This window comes from Penicillium angulare (genome assembly GCF_028827245.1).
Source record: "Penicillium angulare strain IBT 27051 chromosome Unknown utg000004l_segment0_segment0, whole genome shotgun sequence".
NCBI classification, from domain to species: domain Eukaryota; kingdom Fungi; phylum Ascomycota; class Eurotiomycetes; order Eurotiales; family Aspergillaceae; genus Penicillium; species Penicillium angulare.
In genome coordinates this window covers 8023920-8044138 of record NW_026623163.1, presented here as the reverse complement: position 1 = coordinate 8044138, position 20219 = coordinate 8023920, and the positions used below count along the sequence as shown (strand labels likewise).

Sequence of the window (20219 nt, the reverse complement as noted above, 5' to 3'; positions counted from 1 at the left end):
ATCATTCCACCTCATAACATAATATCTTCAATTACCAACCCAACAATTTACTATGGCTGCTGGTGCAAGTACACCCTCTGCATCTGCAGAGCCACCAGCGGCAAGTTGCCCTGTTGACCATAAAACTCGGGAGGTCTGGTTACAACAACACGGAAACTCATCTCATCCTTCAACACCTGGGTCATCCCTGGAGCAAGGCCAAACACCAGCCAAGATGCAACGACCACTGTCAACAGACCGAGAAGTCAGCACTATACCCCGTGCTGGTGAAGCAGCTTCTGGGAGGGTCTGCCCTGAAGGCCAAAGGCAAGCCCCGTCCGCGTATGCCTCATCCGAACAGGCCGCATCACACGGTTGTCCCTCGAACGCGGAATCCGAAACTGGCCGCGATGAGGCCACGGGAAACTGGATTTATCCATCTGAAAAGCAATTCTTTGAAGCCTTAATGCGCAAAGGCAATACACCTGGCTCTACTTCCTCCGCCTCTGAACTCGCAACCTCAGTCGCCTCGATCATCCCTATTCACAATGCCGTTAACGAGCGTGCATGGCAACAAATCTTAGATTGGGAACAAAAAGCCCCATCAACAGATCCTGGAAGTCAGAAGTGTGGTGGACCCAAATTATATTCCTTTCGGGGGCTCGGAGTCGAGCCCCAGTTTCTGAGCCCTCGTGCGCGAGTCAACGGGTGGCTTGGCTATCAACGGCCATTTGATCGACACGACTGGGTAGTCGAGCGGTGTGGTGGAGAACAAGTTGAGTATGTAATTGACTTCTACCAAGGGAAGTCTTCGGGCACTACGGGCCAGCCAGGTCTGACTGGAAATGCTAGTCCAGGCAAGCTTAGCTTTTACCTGGACGTTCGGCCCAAGCTGAATACATATGAAGGTTGGAGGCTACGGTTCAATCGATTTGTAGGCCTTTGAGCCTACTCACCTGTTTGAATAAGTAAAGCTGACTCGAATCCTCCTTACGAATATTACAAGGTGAGAATGGACTATGGAATGGACTGGTTCCAAAAAGAATCAGATGTATAACTCATGTATAACCACACTATGTACAATATTGCATTAAAAAAGCAAACAGCATGAGGGAAATGATATTCTCAATTCTGGAAACGCCATAAATCAGAGGAACAAACAAACGAAACATTGTATCAGGGCAGTGGCTCCCGTGGGGCTAAAATCGTATTATGCATGAGGGATATCGTGCGCAAGCAGAAATGAGGGATAAAAGGGGAACCAGGTAACGAGCAAAACTCAACATCGAGGACCTCCTATCCAAGGACAACTGCGAGCACGATTATAGCCAGTATTATGGCGAGTATGATGAACAAACAACATGCCTTGCTGCGCGCGTTTTTTTGGTATCGATTGGCACTTCGCAGTTCCGTATTGGCGCCTCGTGTGTCACTAGTCACCTCTTCCAGACGGTGGTCTAGGCTGTCAATTGTTTCGCCTTGTCCTGCCACCATCTCGGCCAATGACTCGAAGAGCTCTCCCAAATGAAGCGTATCTCGCTCAATAGCCTGTATTCCTGTCTCTCGGTGTTCGATCAGTGAGGCCTGGAAATCCACCTCGCTCTGGTTGGCCAACTGGGGCTCTAGAAGCTGTTGCTCTTGAAATTGGGGTTCGGCATCGCCATATGGTTGTCTACCGGCCTCTGAGTCTCGCTGCGCGGCCTGGGATATTTCGCGGAGTTTTTCTTCTCCTCGACGATTCAGGGTGTCGAATTGAGCTCGGAGGCTTTTGTATTCGGTCACTAGCTTATTCTGAGTCATTCGCTGCGTGCGCTATAATGAATGATATTAACAGGCAAGAAATAATCCATAATATGATCTGAGACTTACGTTGACATATTCCCATTTATTGATCTTGTCAAACCCTTCTCCAGCTTTCTTGAGTTCTACCACTGATTCCTGGAGAACGTTGCGTATGCGTTCGTGTACTCTTGGGCCGTCCAGTTTTGTACCCAGGCGAGCAATATCATCATCTAAACGAGAGGTCTTGCTACTCAAGTGTTGTAACTGCTCGCCGAGGGATTTGGCCAGTTGGTCAAATGCTGGGTCATCACGGTAATACGGATCTTCATCTCGGCGCATCGTTGTAGGTTGCGACTCCAGCGAGTCCAGGTCTTGGTAAGTCATTGCCGTGGTGTTAAAGAGCTGAAACTTTCGACTGGAGACGAGATGAAGCACACCGAGGAAGCGTGGTTGGCTATTCTGCCTGTTGCTTGAGGAGTGCAGGTTACTCCTCACATGACGTACATACTTGTACTAGGCCATAAGAGGTTAGCTTGCTATCGCGTGACTCTCCGCCACAAGACCACTTTCAATGTTCCTAGGAACAGCATTGGTACGCCACAATATCACCTGACCTATTTTGTGGCTGATGTGTTTTGATGCCTCAAAATATTCAATGATCCGAAATCAGCAACTTTCAATCCTATCGCTCTCCGCGCTCACCTTACTGTTTGTCTTGACCACCAGCTTAACCGCTGGCTTGGAAACCTTTATCCTCAGCTTCATCAGTCTCTGGGATGGTTATTCAGACCATGTTATAAGTGTTGTTCCATCCACGTCCCACCATCACTTTCCCCATCCGACGCCAGCTTGCACATTATGGCGGTCGCTCAACCTCGGCCGTATAGGCGCATATTGACCTCGGCGCTACACCGGCGCTTTGTTCATGCATCTGCGCTTGCTCTTCTAGTCTGCTATGGCATAGCAATTGCAATCGGTGACAAGTCATCATGTAAGTCGATCGAATCCCCAAGGCTTTGTTTTCAATTCCACTTGATTGTACCTGACACTTGTAATTGGTTCAGTTTTTTGGTCATGGTTCCCTATCGGCTCATGCGGTATCCGCACCGTCATGATCTTTGTATCTTCTCTTTCCGTCTTTGTTCTTCGCGTCGGCCAAATGCACCTTGGTTCAAGAACTACACCATCCTCGCTTAGCACGTTTCGATGTCTTTTCCCTCTGCAGATCGCGCAAACCTTTGGCTGGTACATCTTCTCGGCCTGGTTATTTACTGAGGTTTACAGGTGGTCTTCTCCTCCTAGCGCCGAATTGGAATTTGTGAAAATGGGCAGGTGCGTGGCATACCCCGACCAGAAATTCAGCACGAACTGACAAAATCTAGGCTACACGAGCGCTCGCATCTAAACGAGCGGCCCATCTACATTCACACATATCACATCATCTTGGCATGTGTTCAGGCCGTCTTCCATCTCTACTACGATTACGACAGTATTCCGGTCCCGGTTGTTAAACGCTCGCCGAAGGGCAATGACCAGCGAACACATCCCGTGCCGCAAACTTTGAAACATATCCAAAGCCTGCTTCTGCCAATGATCTTCGCTGATTTCACACGAACGGCCATCGTGGCAGGTGCTACCCCATTGATATATCAATTATTCCTTCGCCATACCGCTTGGAGCTGGTCATTGTGGTTAGCCAAGCTCATTTGGCCTATCCCCCGCTCGGCTTCACAGCCTGAATCGTTCTTGCCCCCGAGCTTTATTCAATTGATTTTACGTTCTTTATTTTCGGGCTCTATGCTTGTCTTATGCTGGCAGACGACCAACCTCTTTTTCTCCGTTTTCATTGGGAAAGAGCCCCTCAAGCGTGGGCAGCCGCTCACAAGCGAAGCCAAAGATCCCAATGGCAGTCTTCTGAACGGTTTGAAGGCTCAAAAGCCAGTTGTGAAGTCATTTGCCCTATGGGAGCTTGGTCTTATTAGCCAACGGTTACCCGAGCGCCGAAAGGCTATCTTCAATGAGATCGACCGCGACAACAGCACAACTTGGTCCCAGGTTCTAACGTGCTTGACGGAGGTCATCAAAGGCATCACTGTACGGATTGATGCTAGCAAGGCCCCTATCTCTGGCCCTGGCCCCAAACCATCGGCACAAGCTGCATCCTTTCAACCTACCCTACATACTCTCCCTCGATTGACGGAAGCCCCGAAAACCGAAAACGTCTTTGCCGCTTCCCCCAAGGCCAGTTCTCGCCAGGAGAAGTTCGGCGAGGCCTTTAGCTCCACTGCTAAGTCCTATGGAAACTCGCCAGACTGGACGCCTCAAGCACGAGCTCGCGCCCGCAAGGTGTTTGACCAAGCCTCGTCGGCTATGTTGAGCCCTGAGCGTAAAAAGAAGCTTTTAGCATCATCTGAAGAACTGAAACTACTTACCGGAGGATCTTCTGCCACATTTAAGCCTGAGAATGTCCATCCCATGCTCGTCCAGCTCCTTCGATCACCCATTGGTCTCCCTTTCCGCCAATCTTATGCTCAGCGTGCCTCGAGCATCGTTCTTGGATCACCTGATTCTTCTCTAAGTTCAATTGTTGATGCTGTGGATTCCTTAACTCGGCTCTTGATTGCCAGTCTGGCAGAAGATCAGTACGGAAAAGTCCAAGCTGATGTGCCATCTGTTGTGCGCCTTTTCACCGAGACAATCGTCTCCCTGGAGGCGTTTATCCACCAGGGTGGGCTGGATGCACACTGGACCGATGTTAACTTTCCTCCTTCGAGTAACACAGATGCACAAGCAAAGGCTCGCCAAGTTCCCGGTGTGGACCTCGTTTTAGAAACATTGAAGAGTGGTTTAATTGAGTTGCTGTCATCCTTCAAGCCCTACTTTCGAGATATTGGACTCGGAGGCAAGGACCTGAGGTTAGCTAAGGAAGCCACGGGCACCGATGAGGAGGAAGAGCCGTAACTTATGCTCAAATCCTCCTAGTCCGATGGAATTTGACGTTTTCACGTGTATTAAAAGCATCCATCATGAAGACTGGTTGCTCAAGTTATGTTTTGTACTCCTATGGTAGTTGGCTTCGAGTGGACAAATGCATGGTCAGGCGTTATTGTTTTTCTTTATTTCTTTTCCAAGTTTCAACGAATGTGTATGCCAGTTGCAAAATCTAGAGTCTACCCACGCTCTTTAATTAGGATTATAAAGTTGTTCTTTTCCCGCGGAATATCGGCCTCCATGTAGACTCATGGCTTCATCCTAGTCACATGACTATCTCAACAACTTGCATTTGCAACATGTTATCTTCGAAACCGGAGTTTGACCTCGACACCGGCACGATTAACATCTCTCAACATTTGAAGATTCCAGTTTCTCGAAGCTCATCCCACGCTACTGAGATCATGTCCTTGACCAACGTGTATCACCTTCGCCGAGTCGCAGATACGGCTGCCAAATCATGCCTAATCTGCTACAAGCCATCCACCAGTGTGTTGATCACACCCGAAAATAAGGTAGAGCCTGCAGAACCCCTGCAGTAGCCTTTATACGAGCTACATGCTACTTCAATGTCGATATTGGCTTTCTTTTTACACAGCTACTGACCGTCCATTCAGGATTTCTTCTATGTGTGCCCCGCACATCTGCAAGACCGCCACTTCTGCACACCCATAATTGACACGGAGGGCGAGGCAAAGCGGCAAAAGGAAGAAGCAATGGCGAAAGAAATCGAAAATGTCAAAAAAGAATATGAAGAAAAACAACGACGAAAGAAAGAAAAAGCCAAAGATGAGAACGATAAGGAGAAGGATGACTCGAAGGAAAAAGACAAAGATACTTCGAACTCCAAATCTGATGAGAAGGAAAGAGATGACAAGGTAAGATCTTAAAATGTGGCATTTACAAAAGCCATGGCTGTTAATCGCTTCTCGCCAGATTGATTCAATAAAAATCGCCGGCACCGAGACAAAAACAGCCGACTCACCTCGGATTTTTGAATTGCATAAGTTTGTTTCTTCTGTATAAACATGCCTGAACTCCTACTGATATCTTTCGTAGGACTTTTTATCAAATGCGGATTGATCGCTTACGTGGGATTGAGATGGCCAAAAGAAACCAAGAGAGAATGAAGAGTCCCTCTCTGTTCCCCTCTGTCCCTACTCGTGAGCTCTAAATGTCACCGACGCATCCAAGTTGGTCATCGACACAGCTTGAAGAGCCAACTTGCAGTGGAAAGTTTGAAAGTCTACTCTCGTGATGTCCAAAGAACTCCGTGGGTTGCTCTTTGTGAGGGACCAGGGCAACTTAGCAAAGTTTACTTCAAGGCTCCCATGTCCCATTTTGTCGGCAAGGCCGAATCTCAAAATGATGCATGCCACCCTTACAAGGAACCCCTCATCTACAAAACCGTATGACGCATGGATCGCACCAATCCCCCACTAAGGCTCCCAACCTAATCATCAAATCTCGTCATGTAAACGCCCTCGCAGCGGGGCATACTTGTAATTATGCCTTATGAAGCTTGAGCGGGTGCCTCGGAGCGGGAAACGCCATACTATCGCGCAGACCCAGCACGCACGTTCCGCAAATACGCACATTGGATGATGCACAGCCCAAGTGACAAGTCACTCTCTGGGGGTTTGAATCCTGCAGGATGGTTTTCGTTATTCTAGACAGCCTTTCCGTTCGGATTTACCACACTTCTTGCCCTTTTTAGTGCACATACATATGTAACTTAATATATAGTAGATATTCTCAAAGCAAGGCCTCCCATCAAGATTAACAAAACGCCTAGCTACCTTAGGCAATACCACACGACCAGAAGCATGATCGTCTCTGTAAGCCTTACCAGGCAGATCGGAAACAGAAAACGTGACTTCCGTGCCGTCGGCACCCTGGCACTGCGTGTGCACGGGTGGATTGGAGGGAAGAATAAGCACTAGAAGAGCACTCCCGTTGAGGCGAAGCCCGAGAACCCCTCTTCTAGAAACTGGCCCCCATCAGCCCTAGAGGGCTATCACCTGGGTTATTACTCGTTTTTGAGTCGACCCCCTCCTCTTGGAGGTAATCGGGTTGTTGAGTAGGAGGGGTTATAGTTTGCGAATGGAGAAGTTGGTGTAGGACGCCTTGTTGGGCTTTCTTGTCGAATCCTATCTCGGTTTGCTGCATAAATATGAAGCCTTGTATTGGAGGAATCAAGTTACACTTCCAAGGCTCTTTCAACATGAGAATCGCCCCTCAGACTTGAACAGGGGTGGGTGTAGTAAAGGTCTTGATATGGCTACCGTGCAATCCCTAGTATAAGGCCTATACGCTACGATATGCACTATGTGTTGTATACACATCATTGGTCCCGATTATTCAGGCCAACACTCATTTCATCATTTGCGTCATGCCGATTAATGTATGCATGACATCCAAATATAGTTCCAATATTCAAAGGTTGCGTATAGTATTCTGGGGTGCCCAGGTGGACCTTGATCAACTTGCGATCTATTACTAGTCACAAGACATCGAAGACAAGCGGCAGCCTGGCAATGCCTCCCTCTTAGCTTTGTTTGTCTCGGCTTGGAAGCCCGCTTTCTGGCCGAACTATAGCCTTATGGCATTATGATACTGTGTGCTGATGATCTAGACCTCGAGATGTCGTAAGTCAAGCTAGGTTTCCTTGTACTTTGTTTATAGCCGATGTAAGAACCAATTTACTACAATCAGTCTAGCGTTCTACTAGCCAGCATACGTAAACGGCACAGAGTCAAACTTATTATCAGAATGATCTACCTATTCCTTTTGATGAGTCTGATCCAAATGAAACAGCTCATTATCTCAATCGAGCAACAGACGCGTAATGATGATATCTTGGCAGCGCCTACAAAGGTATATACTTCGTAGTAACCACCAAGCTGTTCACCGCCAAGCAAATGCCCGTGTCAGCTTCAGTTTCAGGCTCCCCTGACCTAAGGCTTGTACGGTAAAACTGACATGCATAGCCCTGTGATCCCGTCGAATTGGGGAGTCACATCGTAGGCCTACCGCGGTGCGTCCACATGGCCGCAAAACAAGGTAAAGACTGCGACTCAGCGTCAGCTTGAAATTGTCAGAGCGAGGTGCAAGCCGATCTGGAGTCCTTAGTGGGAAAAGGAGGGTCCAGAACTGCGGAAGTCTATCCAGTAGTGTTGGCACAAATCGGGAACTATGATATCAGAGTGAGATGCTTTTTATCGAATATGAATGTGACTCCACTGGAAGCTGCGAGCTCCCCTTGCAAGGCGGTGCACTGCCCCTGCCCCACCCCCACCAGGCTGCTGGTCCCTACCAATAAGCCAGCCCCGTTGGGCGGGTATGTTGTAGCTTGTTGGCCACAGGCGACATTCTCAAGGCTACCTAACGGACATTGGAGGAGCCTTTGATTCCGTATTGAGTGCCTGATTAAGCCGGAAGAGCGGATGGAATGTAAAGTTAGATAGAGGGTAACTTGGGTAATTTATTGGCTGTTTCTTATTCAAAATGTTATTCCAAATGTAGTCTTATCTGTGTTTTTATATCGTTGTAACTGCTGGAGAACATATCTTAATAGTAGATCTCTTCAAGAGCAAGAGACTCTAGACATAAACCCCAGCACCTGAAGAGCGCAAGTATGTAATGACGGGCTCAAAACCCGTATTACGAATACATGCGTTGCAGTCGGTGGGGCCAATAGGGAGGCCCAGGAAGAAGACCCACTTCAAATTGCACAGCCTCCTTCACCTTCAGCAACCTTGGCAATTCATCCACCCAGAAGGGGGAATTCATCACCGCCTCGGTCAGGTCCAGCGTCATTGGCGTCTGACGATGCTGATCCCTTAAGAATGAAACATCACTGCATGGAGAGCGCAACCCCTCGATATTGCGCGCATCTCTGTCTGAGGATGTGGGGCGATAGAGTGAACAAACCGTCTCGTGGGGACAAAGGGAAAAAAAGAAGGGGTACAAATGGAAAAGGAAGCAAGTGGACCCAGCTGACGAGCAGCGTCGCGCCGATATTATTCAAGCGTCACCCTGGTGTGGTGTGCTTTAGTGCCCCCAGCCCCGAGTCATGTCTCGCTTGACGCGCGACTATGTACGTGTGTTGCTCCCGTGAGAATGTCTCGGTCACCGTGGCAAGGAGCAGAATCACACCCGGGTAAGCAACACATGCGCAGTTGGCCACGAGCTTTTTTTAGGTATGCTTCATGCAGCCCTAAGCTCGTCTGGCTAGGCACTCAATTGGTGTTCAGGATTACGGCGCCATTGGGCTGGTGCCAGGCTTGGCTGTCACACATCGCCGACTCTGTATCACTTTCTTCCAGCAAGCTTGTACCAGGTCATTGCTCAGTCATAGGCTGGTTGGATGGTGGCAATCCGGAGTATTCTGACCATTTTTTAGCTCTTGATCATCGTAGAAATGCAAGAATATGGCATGGCGAGTAAGGGACCACGGAAAACGGAGTCCAGCCAGCCCTGTTGACTCCATCAGATCCTTTCATGGAAACCATGATCGTGGCTTTTTAGTTCGTTGTTGAAGGGACGGCAGAGCCGCTAGCGTATAGTCTAGCGTGTCTTAAGTGGCTTCTGTCTTGCGAATAAAATGGTGATTCGTAGGTCTCAGCTGGATGGGCTCGTCGGAGGATTTAGCCCTCGGGCCACTAGGTAGGGCTAGAACAAGATCCCGATCTTTAGCTCTAGAATCCTGGAAGCGGACCTGTGGCGGAGATCTAAGCTTACGGAGTTCCTTGTTTGTAGCCTGGTTTAGACACCTGGCTGGCTGAATATGAGACCCTGTATGTTGTACACCGTCTAGCGAGGTTTTGCCTCCCCATGACGCAAGTGGCCCGCGCAAATGGAGTAGAAAGAGGTTGAAGGAACGGTGTATAGAGAACGAGAACCTTGAGTGGCTTGACATATGGATCAATCGGATCTGGTAGTTACATTGTGGGGTCTGCTGATCATTGCACTTATGCAGCCCTGGAAACCCGACTATACGGAGAATAGAACTACAGCCAAAAATAGTAGAGAATCAAAATAGATGGGCGGATTTCGTCTTGCAGCTTCATGACTCGTAATTTTTATGTGCATTTACATCTTCATATATGTTCGAAACATCATTTCAGAGGTTTCCACGCCCTGAACCGGGCTGATTAGGTTCAGTAGACCGCATCGCCGGGGGAAGACGGATACCAAGTGCGGCCGGGGGGAGGTTGCCTGATGCCAGGGGTTTGATATCAACACGAGCTTTCGCCAGGCCGATGGCGGGCACGACCCAGCTATTGCAGCTGCACTGCATACCTTGCCATGCAAATTTTCCGATATTAGCTCCACAAGTAGGATTTGGGCAGGCTAAGCGCCCGGACAAAGGTGCATCTCCGGTAAATTGTGCGTTCGGGTTCGAATCAGAAGCGGATGGGTACAGGCTTGAGCGCATCCATTTCATAGGATGTAAAAAGATGTGCGCGCATTCTACGTTGGATCTTGCCTTGGCGTTCTCACGCTTTTCCTCTTCATGTGAAATGATGTACTTGCTCGATGCTATTCCTCGTCTATTGGGAAATTAGCTTCTCTCTCCCTTCTTCGGACGGGTAAATCAATTCTTCTTTCGGGGGATTATACGAACCGGCATTTGCGACACTTAAGCTCCACTTCACGTTCAGGAGTTGGTTGAGCTTGCTGGATTGAAGGTTGATCGTCTTCAAAACGCACAGACTCCATTTCTGGGGCACGGCCACATGCTACACTTTCCTCGACCTCTCGACGGTATAACCATCTTTGGTAGATTGGGTGCTCTGTGACGTCGTCTGGACATCCCATCTCATGGTAAAGTTCTAACTGTTGCATGAAACCATCATTAGGCTCACAAAGTGGTCGTCCTTCTCGGACAAGTTCCAGTGCGGCATGCGGTGTAAATGAAGCTTCATCGCGCTGCTGGTGGAGCAAATAGGCAATGCAAATTGTTGCAGATCGGGACTTGCCCATCGCACTAGATATTTTGATTAGCATTTATTTATCCTTTCTCAAATAGGCAAACTCGACACGTTGGAGCGGTTCGCAAACCAAGAGACATAAAGGCGATCAGATAATATAGCAAAAGCAATATGACGCACGCGCCAATAAACACTCAATCGTAACGAGCTAGGAGAAAATAGCAAAAATAGAGTCGAGGAAAATCACTTACCAATGTACGAAAACACCGCCACCGCCATCTAGACCCGACTGAATGAATTTGATGGCAGCTGGGAAATGCTCCAGGAGATTTTCATAGTCGACATCATCGACATCAATTTTATGATGTTGATAAGATGAGAATATTTCATCAGAACCGAGACGTAGCACAGATAGAACATGAGTAATGTTTTCCCTTTCGAGAGCAGCTTTGTTCTTCAGAGATAATATACTATAAGCGGTGAAGGTGTCAGCAGTCTGTAACTAGATCGAGATACGCGCTTTGGAGGCCCACTCGGCAAGAGAAATCTAGTCGAATCAAGCGGGAATGAGAGGGAACTGACCCTCCAACGAAGATATTATGACCGGGGATGCGATTCACTGCCATGGTAGCGAAGGGCTGTGCGATGCCCAGTTGTGAATGAATAAAGTGCCCAGTCTGTTTTGATTATTCAAATCTCGGCGTTTTGCTCTTCCCAACGCCGTATCGCGATGGACCGAGGTTTAAGCCTCACGGGTTAACCCGAAACGGACGTTAGGGCAAGGGTAATGTAGTGGCAGGTGACATTGATGCCTCAGGCTACATAAAATTGATTAACGTATCTGTTATCTGTTATCTAAGGAGTATGGAGAACGCGCTTTTCTACAGGAAACATTATCCCCCGCGCGATCAGGACCATAAATCTTCAGATTAACCACGACCACATCCTTGGTACTCTACGTACTCCGTTCTGGGAATCTCATTACCCATGAGCGGGGTCATTAAAATGAAATGCGCACGATCCCTTTCGTCTAACCAATCCTGGTTGATGGTCCTAACATCCTTAACACGAGGGTGATGTGGATTTGACCCATTAAGCTGGATTTACCCACCCGCAACTCACTCCGCATTCCCAAAGAATTGAATAAGACTTGCCGGACCCAGTCCACGCCGCGAGCACTGCCGCTTGAGACAAGAGAGGGTTCTCGGTTACGGGTTTCCATTGGCTCTGTTCATTTCCATCGACCGCACTAAGTGCTCCGTAGCCGACCATAATGTCTCCATACAGGAACAAGCGAATCCACGCATCGACTTCCCAAGGACAGGATCTGTCAATCTAGCTGGTCTTGGTCAACCCACAGCCTCAAACAGATTGCCACAATAATCGTCCCTGGCGTCGTAATACATTCAGCCCATTTCCACAGGCAAAATAACGGTACATCCAATGGAAAGCAGTCTGCTAACAATGCCACAATGCTTCCACCGAGTCCAGCTGTGCGGTCCACGCCGCGTGGGTGGGGCCTAACAAGACCTCAAGTCTACACACGGATGCTCAAAGAGCCGATTCGCTTTGCGCACTGCAAGGGGTGGGTTCAAAATGCGACTTACCGCGGGTAACTGCGGGCGCAGGAACAACACAATGGGTGTACGTACGGAGTAAAGAACTAACACGCTTTATAGTGAGGCTGACGCGGGTGTCGCATCATTTTGCCTCCCCGAAGCCCCGAAGAACAGCGAAAATACTCCCTAAAAAAGAGGCGCCCTGGCGCAAAGTACGCGCATTTGCCACCAAGCTGCAGCCTTCTAGGGCTTAGGCTCACACCCACGCCCTACACCCCGTAGAGTTCACACGGAGCTGGAAAGTTAACTTTCTGACGACATGGAAATTCCCTGTTGACGTTTGCCAGTGGAGCGACAATCACTTCCTAAACCGTAGCACAGAGCCACACATGGCCAAGGAGCTTGACTGTCGACTCTATGATCTACCCAAATTGACCGCGACCATCCAGTTATCATTGTGGGACCTATTACCGACTACATTAGTTTCACTTTTGAAGATGGGAACTGTTCGACCACAAGACACACTGCACAGCATCAAAGTATCGGCAAGCCAGACCGCAACAATCCCGATCCGGCGCAAGACCCTCCCTGGTTGTACGGGAAACTTGTTTTGGAGCAAATACCTCTGGATTTATTGGCGAAACTAACAATTTAGGACGATCTGATATTTCAGCCTTTCCTGACTCCGCAGTTCCGTAGTGCTCCATAGTGTTCGAGTTAAAATGTTTTTATGTTTTTACGCAAAAGGGCAATGTTCTAATGACTCCATTCATGATAAGGTCTCCATATTTATTGCTAAGCACTTAGTCTGTTATACTAGGCCGAGGTAACAAAGGCGACCTCGAAAATTGGTAGTTCCTCAGGGGTATTTTACAGTATTATATTGTGGTTTATAAATTCAAATTATATGTATTTTGTGTTATATTGACGAGACAAAATTCCAACATTGGCGGACTGCACCCGAGGTAATGTTCCGATACTTTCTTTTTTAGCGAACATATAATCCTTGGATCCTTGGAAAAAAACAGCAGCAGATCCAACCTTTGACGATGTTAAGCTCAGCCAGAGCTGGTGTGGAGCACAAGATGACTCAGCACCGCTCACGTCAAGTCTACAGTAACTGAATGTTGCTGGTGTTGTTCGGTTCTCCTCGTCCAACAATGTCTTACTTTTAGTGTCCCAGTCATCGAAGAGTATGACATATTAATTGTGCGTGTGGATACAGTAGCTAGTGGATGCGCAAAAAAACTCCCCTTGCTCATGATCCCAAATGACAGCGGACCATCAGTGTGGCAGTGCATGCATGACTGGGCCCTAAGTGGGTCACGCTAGGAAATCAGTGGATCTGCAACAACGACTCACGTCTGTCCCTTTCATGTGGGGGCAGCGAAAAAGAATGTTCTCTCTGCTTTTGAAGACTCCTGGTCCAGTCGTCCTGGAGGAGACAAAGATTCTTGCCCGGAGCCCGAATCCTTTGATGCATCGTCCTCTGCCCCCCAAAAAATGGTCAATTCTAGCTTGCTTCGTTGTGTATCCATTTTGCATACTAGATCAGGTATGACAGTGCTGGTCATGGTGAAAGATCCTGTTATTATCCTCCCAAACGGCGATCCCGGCAAATATAAGCCTGTTGCCAAGACTTCCCAAGACTCTCCGGTGCATATTGTCACCGGCCATCAACATTTTCTCAATGATTTTACCAATCATGTTTCTTCTCTTGTGGAGATCTCCGTTGTCGTGGCCGCTGCCCTCCGATTATGTATTGTAGTAAATGTGTAAAGCGTCAGCAGAGTGGTTCTCTGACATAACCATGGTTTGTTGAGTCCTTAACTCCATCATAGAAATCTGCTGCTACTGTACATGTCTGATTAATTTGGCTGTTGTCAACAGTCATCCTATACCATACAAACGGTAGAAGGACTATATCGTGCGTGGCAGAATGTTATAAAGACAATTTATTTGTCTTTCATTGCGCACATATTAAATCACTTTCCACGCGGCATCAGATCAACGTGAGGCGTCCTGTATACGAGAGATTTCAAGGCACCCTCCCCACTCTGGCGTCAACCTCACCGCATAGATAGGGAAGGTGTATAGAAAAAGCTCGGGCTTCTTGCTTTCTTTTTTGCTTGGACGAAGTACTCTTTTCTTTTTTCTTTTTTCTCTTTTCTTTTTTCTTTAAATTTTTTTTGCCTCCCGTGTTCAATGCCCAGGTTTTGTTCGTCCCCCTTAATACCCTGTGGAGGTCCACGGATGTACGGAGTATGGAGTAGAAAATTGTATTTAATGGGAACCTCTTCGGTGACCACTATAGGCGCTGTGTTCTATCTAAGACTTCTATATTTTCTGGAAGACTTGGTAGTTCCCAAGGTTTGCAAGAAGGTTGAACCACGGATAATCAGTGTTGCAGTATCTGATTCGAGACGAACGGAGTAAAATTACAGGAACCCGGAGACTCCCAAATTCGGTGCCTCCTAAGGCTGACGAGATAGTTTAATTTGTTTGGCGCCAGCCTTGTGTCTAGGGCTTAGAGGATGTCATTCCAACGTGGCCATCACACCCTTCCCACGCGGGTTGGACAGTGTGTAATCAAGATCTGATGATCCCATTCCAAATGCCATTCCCCGTTCCCCACCCATTTCCGAAAGGCTGATTCAAGTTGTTCCATAACGTTGGTACTGGTATGTAAGTGGCTTACCAAGTACATACATATACAGGTATATGTACCAGACACTCCCCATTTTGCCTCTTTAAACACGTCAGAACCCCCCCGGCAGGTTAAGTCCGACCCAAAAGATTCAAGTCCATTCATTCGTCTATGATTCCTCGTTATTTGCCTCTTGCGGCTTGTAGGTTCCAGAATCTCCAGCTTGGTCTCCTCTATTTCTTCGAGTTCCTCATTTTCCCCCCTTCCACCCTACTCTTGGCTCAGCTCGGAGAGGATGAGATCACCGCTATTGTCCCCAAATTGATTTTAACTCTTTTTTCTCCCCCTCGAACCGTGCGATCCAATCATCTACATCCTGCACCGCCATCGCCCCGACTTTTTTCTACTGCCCGATTTCCCGTCTACTGGGGGCGCATTACTTCCTCTTCCCTTTCCCATTCTATCACTAGTGTCGCATGGAATTTTCTTTGCATACACTCTCCTTTTAGCCAGTTTGTTGTTCAACCCGAATTCCAATTGTTCAGCTAGTGGCGGGGTGTCTCTCCAAGGATTAGAAGCGACCTTTATACTCGCCCCAATTCCTTCTTTTTCTTTTTCTTCTTCTTTTGGCATCTAATCGCATGAACTTGGTCTCAGCCTTGTTTCTCATTTTATTTTATTTCCCCCGATTTTTTGCCCTTGAGTACAAACAAGTGACCGCAGAAGAAGAACAAAAGCGAAAGCAAAAAAGCCCAGCTTTCCCTTGTTTTCTAAACGGTTTACATTTTCATTAAAGCCAAATACCCATTGATCCAAAAAAGCATGCGTGGAACCAGTCCCGCAACTTGCCATTGATTGGTTTCTATGGGAAACAGACGGCTTTTTCCACAGGGCTGTGTGTCACTACTGCGGCGAACGTATCATATATCTCATGAGGCGAATCGCTGAACCAGGGTCTCGAAGGTAGGCTTTTCCTGTCAGCCCTATTCTTTTTGCGCTATTACCAGGTCATGTCTTGCTTTTCGGTTCCACTAGTCTAACTCTCCGACTTAGTATCACAGCCAGCCGCATGGTATCTTGCGACTGCTAACATCCCCGTCGCCACCTTCGAATAATCGCCTCGCTTCGCTCGCGCTTGCTGACCCATTTGGAAGCTGGACTTTCTCATCGGAGGCGGGGTGAGGCTAGTCAACAGTCCACATAGGAATCTGAACTGGTTTCACGACCGACGTTTGCGCTCAACTGGATTGGGTTACTGCTGCGACACCGGATCTTGATTCGATCCGCTTATTGCTCCCTCCTTAAAGATTCGAAGGTTATTATCTCTTATTCTATTTATTTTTTCTCTATCTTCTTGGTTAGGAAGTTTGAGGAGGAAAGAAGCAGGGAAACGAAATATTCGCCGCCTCGGTCTTTTAGTTCATTTATGGGAGCGCGCTAGGCATCTCTTGCATACGTTCTAGAATGGACCCAAGGCATACGTCTGCACCGAACTTTTATGACTTCAACGACCACGATTACCGATATCCACCTGAACGAACCCCACACACAATGCCCGACTTGCCATTCTCATCATACGGCCCGCGACCTATACCCTCTCGACCCGCAATGCATACTGCGCCCCCTCCGCTGCCTCCACCGCCGAGAATCCGGGACTTGGAAAATGGTTATGATGTTGGCTGGCTCCATGCCAATTCTGAAAAATCAACTGCTGCTTTGCCGCCGATAAATCCGAATTCGAGTCTATTTGGTGGACATCGTCGACCTGATTCTGCCCCGCGAAGTGATCCAATGGTGGTGGACGAAATAGAAGGAAGGCAAAGTGTATTTCCCTTGTCTCGCAGTCCGGAAGCACAAATCAAAATTGAACCTCCGCCTCCGACAGACGACGGATTTCCCAATTCAATGTCCGTTACTTCTCCCTCTGGCCCAATGTGAGTTATATTGTCAGACTACGCGACGGCATATTGCATGTCCACATCTCTGCAATTTGGGGTTCGCTGTCAAATTGACTAGCAGATGCACTAACACGTTCTATAGATTGAAAGGAGAGCGGGATTTCTCTTTAAGGAGCGTGAAGGATTCTTCAAATGCATATGACCAACATTTACTTTCCAAAATTGGAAACTCATTATCACCTCGAGGTTCTATAAGTCATGGATCTGATCCTCGTGGTTCGATTTCAGCACTTACAGTTCCATCTCGATCGCCTAGCAACTTACCCTCGCCTGGCCCATCAGAAGGCTCTACTCTTGATGTGAAATGGGCATATAGCCCTCAGTCAGGAGGTGTATCACCAAGATCACCTAGATCAAGCATTGGATGGAGGGAATACATTGAGGGCCGTAGCCCTGGCCGCAGTCCAAGTGTGGAAAGCAACGCACCATCTGCAGCCCTGGACTACGACTATATGCGAGACGTGGGCAGAAGACGCCACCACGGAAAAACTCCCTCTCGAGAGGATAGTATCAGTTTACCAAGCCGATCTAACCGAGGAAGTTATGACCAGGGCGTCTTTTCAGATATTGAAGGAGAATTTGGATCGGATGATCCCATGCTACCCCGGCCGTACCTGGACGAGCCTATGCCGCCGCGACAGTTTATTCTTCGAGAGCCAACGCCGCCTTATCCTGAAGGCTCAAGGCAGGGAATGAAGCGGAGAGCTTCGTCTCCTCCACGGGAACCAATGACTGACGACCGCCATACTTTGCATGTGGCTACTAGCAACGGAGATCTGTCACAACGAAGAACTAGTGGACAACCGTTCACAAATAACTTGACGGTTAACAGCACCTATGCGCCAAGCCAGCGGACTTTGTCCGCGGCATCGTCTTTGAGTATCAGAACTTCAGAATCCTACTCATCCGCCCTCTCTATTGGAGGTAGCAGCATGACCAGTCTCTCGCCATATGATCGTCCATCACCAGGCGGTCTATCTCCCAGCTCAGATCTCGACACTTTCCATGAGAAGTCGATTCTCAATCCCAGTTCCCCTGTTGGTTTTGTTCAACAAATCCCAAGAGTCGTGACTGGTTCGAATTCGCTTGAGCCACCCCCTACAGATGCCACAGGCAAAGTTCCAGTATTGAGTATTCCTAAGCCTGCCTCAAAGATGAGCGGACTGTTCATCTGCGATTGTTGTCCAAAGAAGCCGAAGAAATTCGACAACCCGGATGATCTACGGTAAGCCAGAAGCAATTTCTTCTGCAAAAAAGAATTCTCCCCAGCTAACATCAAATCCAGCGCACATGAAATGGAGAAGCAATACTCCTGTCAGTATTGCAACAACCGCTTCAAGAACAAGAACGAAGCGGAACGCCATCAAAACTCTCTTCATCTTCGACGCCATTCGTGGTCTTGTGCCGCCCTCCCAAGCTTCCAGGCAGCCTTCCACGGCTCAGTAGCCCCGTCTTATCAAACAAATGCGGGCCCCTCACACGACACATGCGGTTACTGTGGGGAGGAGTTCCCAAATTACCCTCGACCAGACTGGGATGCTCGGTTCGAGCACTTGACAAACGTGCATAAGTTCGGCGAGTGTAACAACGCAAAGAAGTTCTTCCGCGCAGATCATTTCCGACAACACCTTAAGCACAGCCATGCCGGTGCAAGTGGCAAATGGACAAATATTCTCGAGAACGCATGCATGAAAGAGGAAATCCCTCCTGAGCCTCGAGATAAGAATCCCACTTTACACGCCCCTTCACACGGGCCCTCCGGCTCCTTGACATCGAACACAATCGATGAGGTTCTCACAGAACAATGACAACCAGTTTACCCCGCCTCTTGGTGGTTCACCGGTCTTTCTCTTTGCACAAAAAGTGCACTTTTCAATACTTGTGCTCGTCTTCTTGCATCTTCCACATACCTGTTATGTTCGGTTTACCCGAAGCTCCCGAAAACGCATATGCAAATATAAAAGTGAAGTTCTTCAAAAGTTCATGAAGGCACTGGATATTACGACGTGATACGATCTTTGTTTTAGTTTCGGCGACTGTTCCCGGTGGATGGTGGGAGTTTCCTGGGGGCTTAAGGTACAGCCATTATGTCTATACTGGTGCATCACCTGGGTGGTTTTACTTTTTCGCCATGAGTCGGAGTATTTTCGTTTTTGTCATCGGTGGAGTTTTGCTTGTTCTGGTGAGCCATGTCTCTTGCATATATTCCCCTTGTATATACGTTCGGAATTTAGACCGTTCCTGTGGATTTAAACCTCTCCAAGTGTAGTTCTAATTCGTAGTTATATGTACCGGGAAAACATACAGCCTTTTGAAGGTTTCAAAGTTAGTTATTATCGTAATTATGTGTACATATAAGGCTTGCTGCATGCTAGGACTATTGGAGACGTGGAAGATCTACTCTTGCCCGTTGAAGGTGGAGAATGGCATTGGGTCTAAGTGGAGATCTTCATATTCCATATTTACCGTATACCTCATCAAGTGACGTTTTACAGCACCAATATAATTTTATTTGAGGTTCTCTGCCTGAAATTCCTGCTGAATTTACTGTAAGCAGATAATAGCCATGAGTAGCAAATTGAGGTCTTGCTAGCTGGATTGTCATAAACAGGCAAAGTCGACTAATCACTACGGAATCATGCGACGAGCCTCATGAAGAACACAATCAAGTATACTTGACAAAAGTCAGTAACAGGCACCAATTGAGAACTTGCATTTTTCTACCTAGAATCTCATCAGAGACACCTCCCAGCGCTTGAGCCCCAAACCATCTAAATACGGCCTAACAATCCCTGTCACCTCACCAGCGGGGAATCAAACTTTTGTTCCCCAACCATCCCTTTCCACCATTAATCCAAAAGATCAGTAACCAGATCCACATCTCAAATATGGCAGTCCAATTCTGCAAAGGATGTGGCAATATATTATCAATATCAGCCTCAGAAGAGATCGAGTGTATCTTGTGCGGAAAGATCGCGACGAGTGAGCTCGAATCACTTCCTGTCAAGCTTCTTCTAACATCTACCTTTTTCTAGATGAGCACCTCACCTATAACAACGTCTCGACTTCATCTAATTTCCCATCTCGCTTACGTACCAGGCTCCTCTCCCAGACTCAAGCTATTACTCAAAAGCAACTCGAACGCCCTGTTATGGAAATGGCGTGCTCTAATGATAAGGCTACTTGGTTCGAGGCACAGCTGCGGAATGCGGATGAGGGCACTACGATATTTTATCGTTGTCTGCAGTGTAGGCACAGGTACTGGTGTCGTCTTATTCAAGACGAAGAGGGAGATTGAAGCTGACTGACTCTTTCTTATTTTAGATGGTCTGAGCATAACTGAAATGGCGAGAAGGGGATATGAAGC

General features: G+C 47.8%; 8 protein-coding genes across 8 annotated transcripts; 6 read left to right on the top strand and 2 right to left on the bottom strand.

Annotated features, from left to right (window-relative positions):
* Positions 1–52: 52 nt before the first annotated feature.
* N7478_006911 (cytochrome c1 heme lyase CYT2) lies at positions 53–925 on the top strand (the record flags this gene model as incomplete). The annotated part of the gene is made up of 1 exon (XM_056923125.1): positions 53–925. The coding sequence occupies one exon, from the start codon at positions 53–55 to the stop codon at positions 923–925; it is 873 nt and encodes a 290-aa protein (XP_056781162.1).
* Positions 926–1275: 350 nt separating this feature from the next.
* Positions 1276–2145, bottom strand: N7478_006910 (SNAP receptor PEP12; the record flags this gene model as incomplete). The annotated part of the gene is made up of 2 exons (XM_056923124.1): positions 1276–1791; positions 1849–2145. 2 exons carry the CDS (start codon positions 2143–2145, stop codon positions 1276–1278), a joined length of 813 nt encoding a protein of 270 aa, XP_056781161.1.
* Positions 2146–2619: 474 nt separating this feature from the next.
* Positions 2620–4722, top strand: N7478_006909 (nucleoporin NDC1; the record flags this gene model as incomplete). The annotated part of the gene is made up of 3 exons (XM_056923123.1): positions 2620–2752; positions 2826–3093; positions 3144–4722. The coding sequence occupies 3 exons, from the start codon at positions 2620–2622 to the stop codon at positions 4720–4722; spliced, it is 1980 nt and encodes a 659-aa protein (XP_056781160.1).
* Positions 4723–5051: 329 nt separating this feature from the next.
* Positions 5052–5835, top strand: N7478_006908 (AAA-ATPase Vps4-associated 1 family protein; the record flags this gene model as incomplete). Its single annotated transcript, XM_056923122.1, has 3 exons — positions 5052–5267; positions 5370–5630; positions 5812–5835. The coding sequence occupies 3 exons, from the start codon at positions 5052–5054 to the stop codon at positions 5833–5835; spliced, it is 501 nt and encodes a 166-aa protein (XP_056781159.1).
* Positions 5836–9877: 4042 nt separating this feature from the next.
* Positions 9878–11314, bottom strand: dspC (dual specificity phosphatase YVH1; the record flags this gene model as incomplete). The annotated part of the gene is made up of 4 exons (XM_056923121.1): positions 9878–10307; positions 10382–10744; positions 10940–11158; positions 11271–11314. 4 exons carry the CDS (start codon positions 11312–11314, stop codon positions 9878–9880), a joined length of 1056 nt encoding a protein of 351 aa, XP_056781158.1.
* Positions 11315–12160: 846 nt separating this feature from the next.
* On the top strand, positions 12161–12437 carry N7478_006906 (uncharacterized protein; the record flags this gene model as incomplete). The annotated part of the gene is made up of 2 exons (XM_056923120.1): positions 12161–12300; positions 12368–12437. The coding sequence occupies 2 exons, from the start codon at positions 12161–12163 to the stop codon at positions 12435–12437; spliced, it is 210 nt and encodes a 69-aa protein (XP_056781157.1).
* Positions 12438–16445: 4008 nt separating this feature from the next.
* znfA (putative C2H2 finger domain protein) lies at positions 16446–18660 on the top strand (the record flags this gene model as incomplete). Its single annotated transcript, XM_056923119.1, has 3 exons — positions 16446–16828; positions 16935–18077; positions 18138–18660. The coding sequence occupies 3 exons, from the start codon at positions 16446–16448 to the stop codon at positions 18658–18660; spliced, it is 2049 nt and encodes a 682-aa protein (XP_056781156.1).
* Positions 18661–19740: 1080 nt separating this feature from the next.
* On the top strand, positions 19741–20150 carry N7478_006904 (uncharacterized protein; the record flags this gene model as incomplete). Its single annotated transcript, XM_056923118.1, has 2 exons — positions 19741–19834; positions 19888–20150. The coding sequence occupies 2 exons, from the start codon at positions 19741–19743 to the stop codon at positions 20148–20150; spliced, it is 357 nt and encodes a 118-aa protein (XP_056781155.1).
* Positions 20151–20219: the final 69 nt, after the last annotated feature.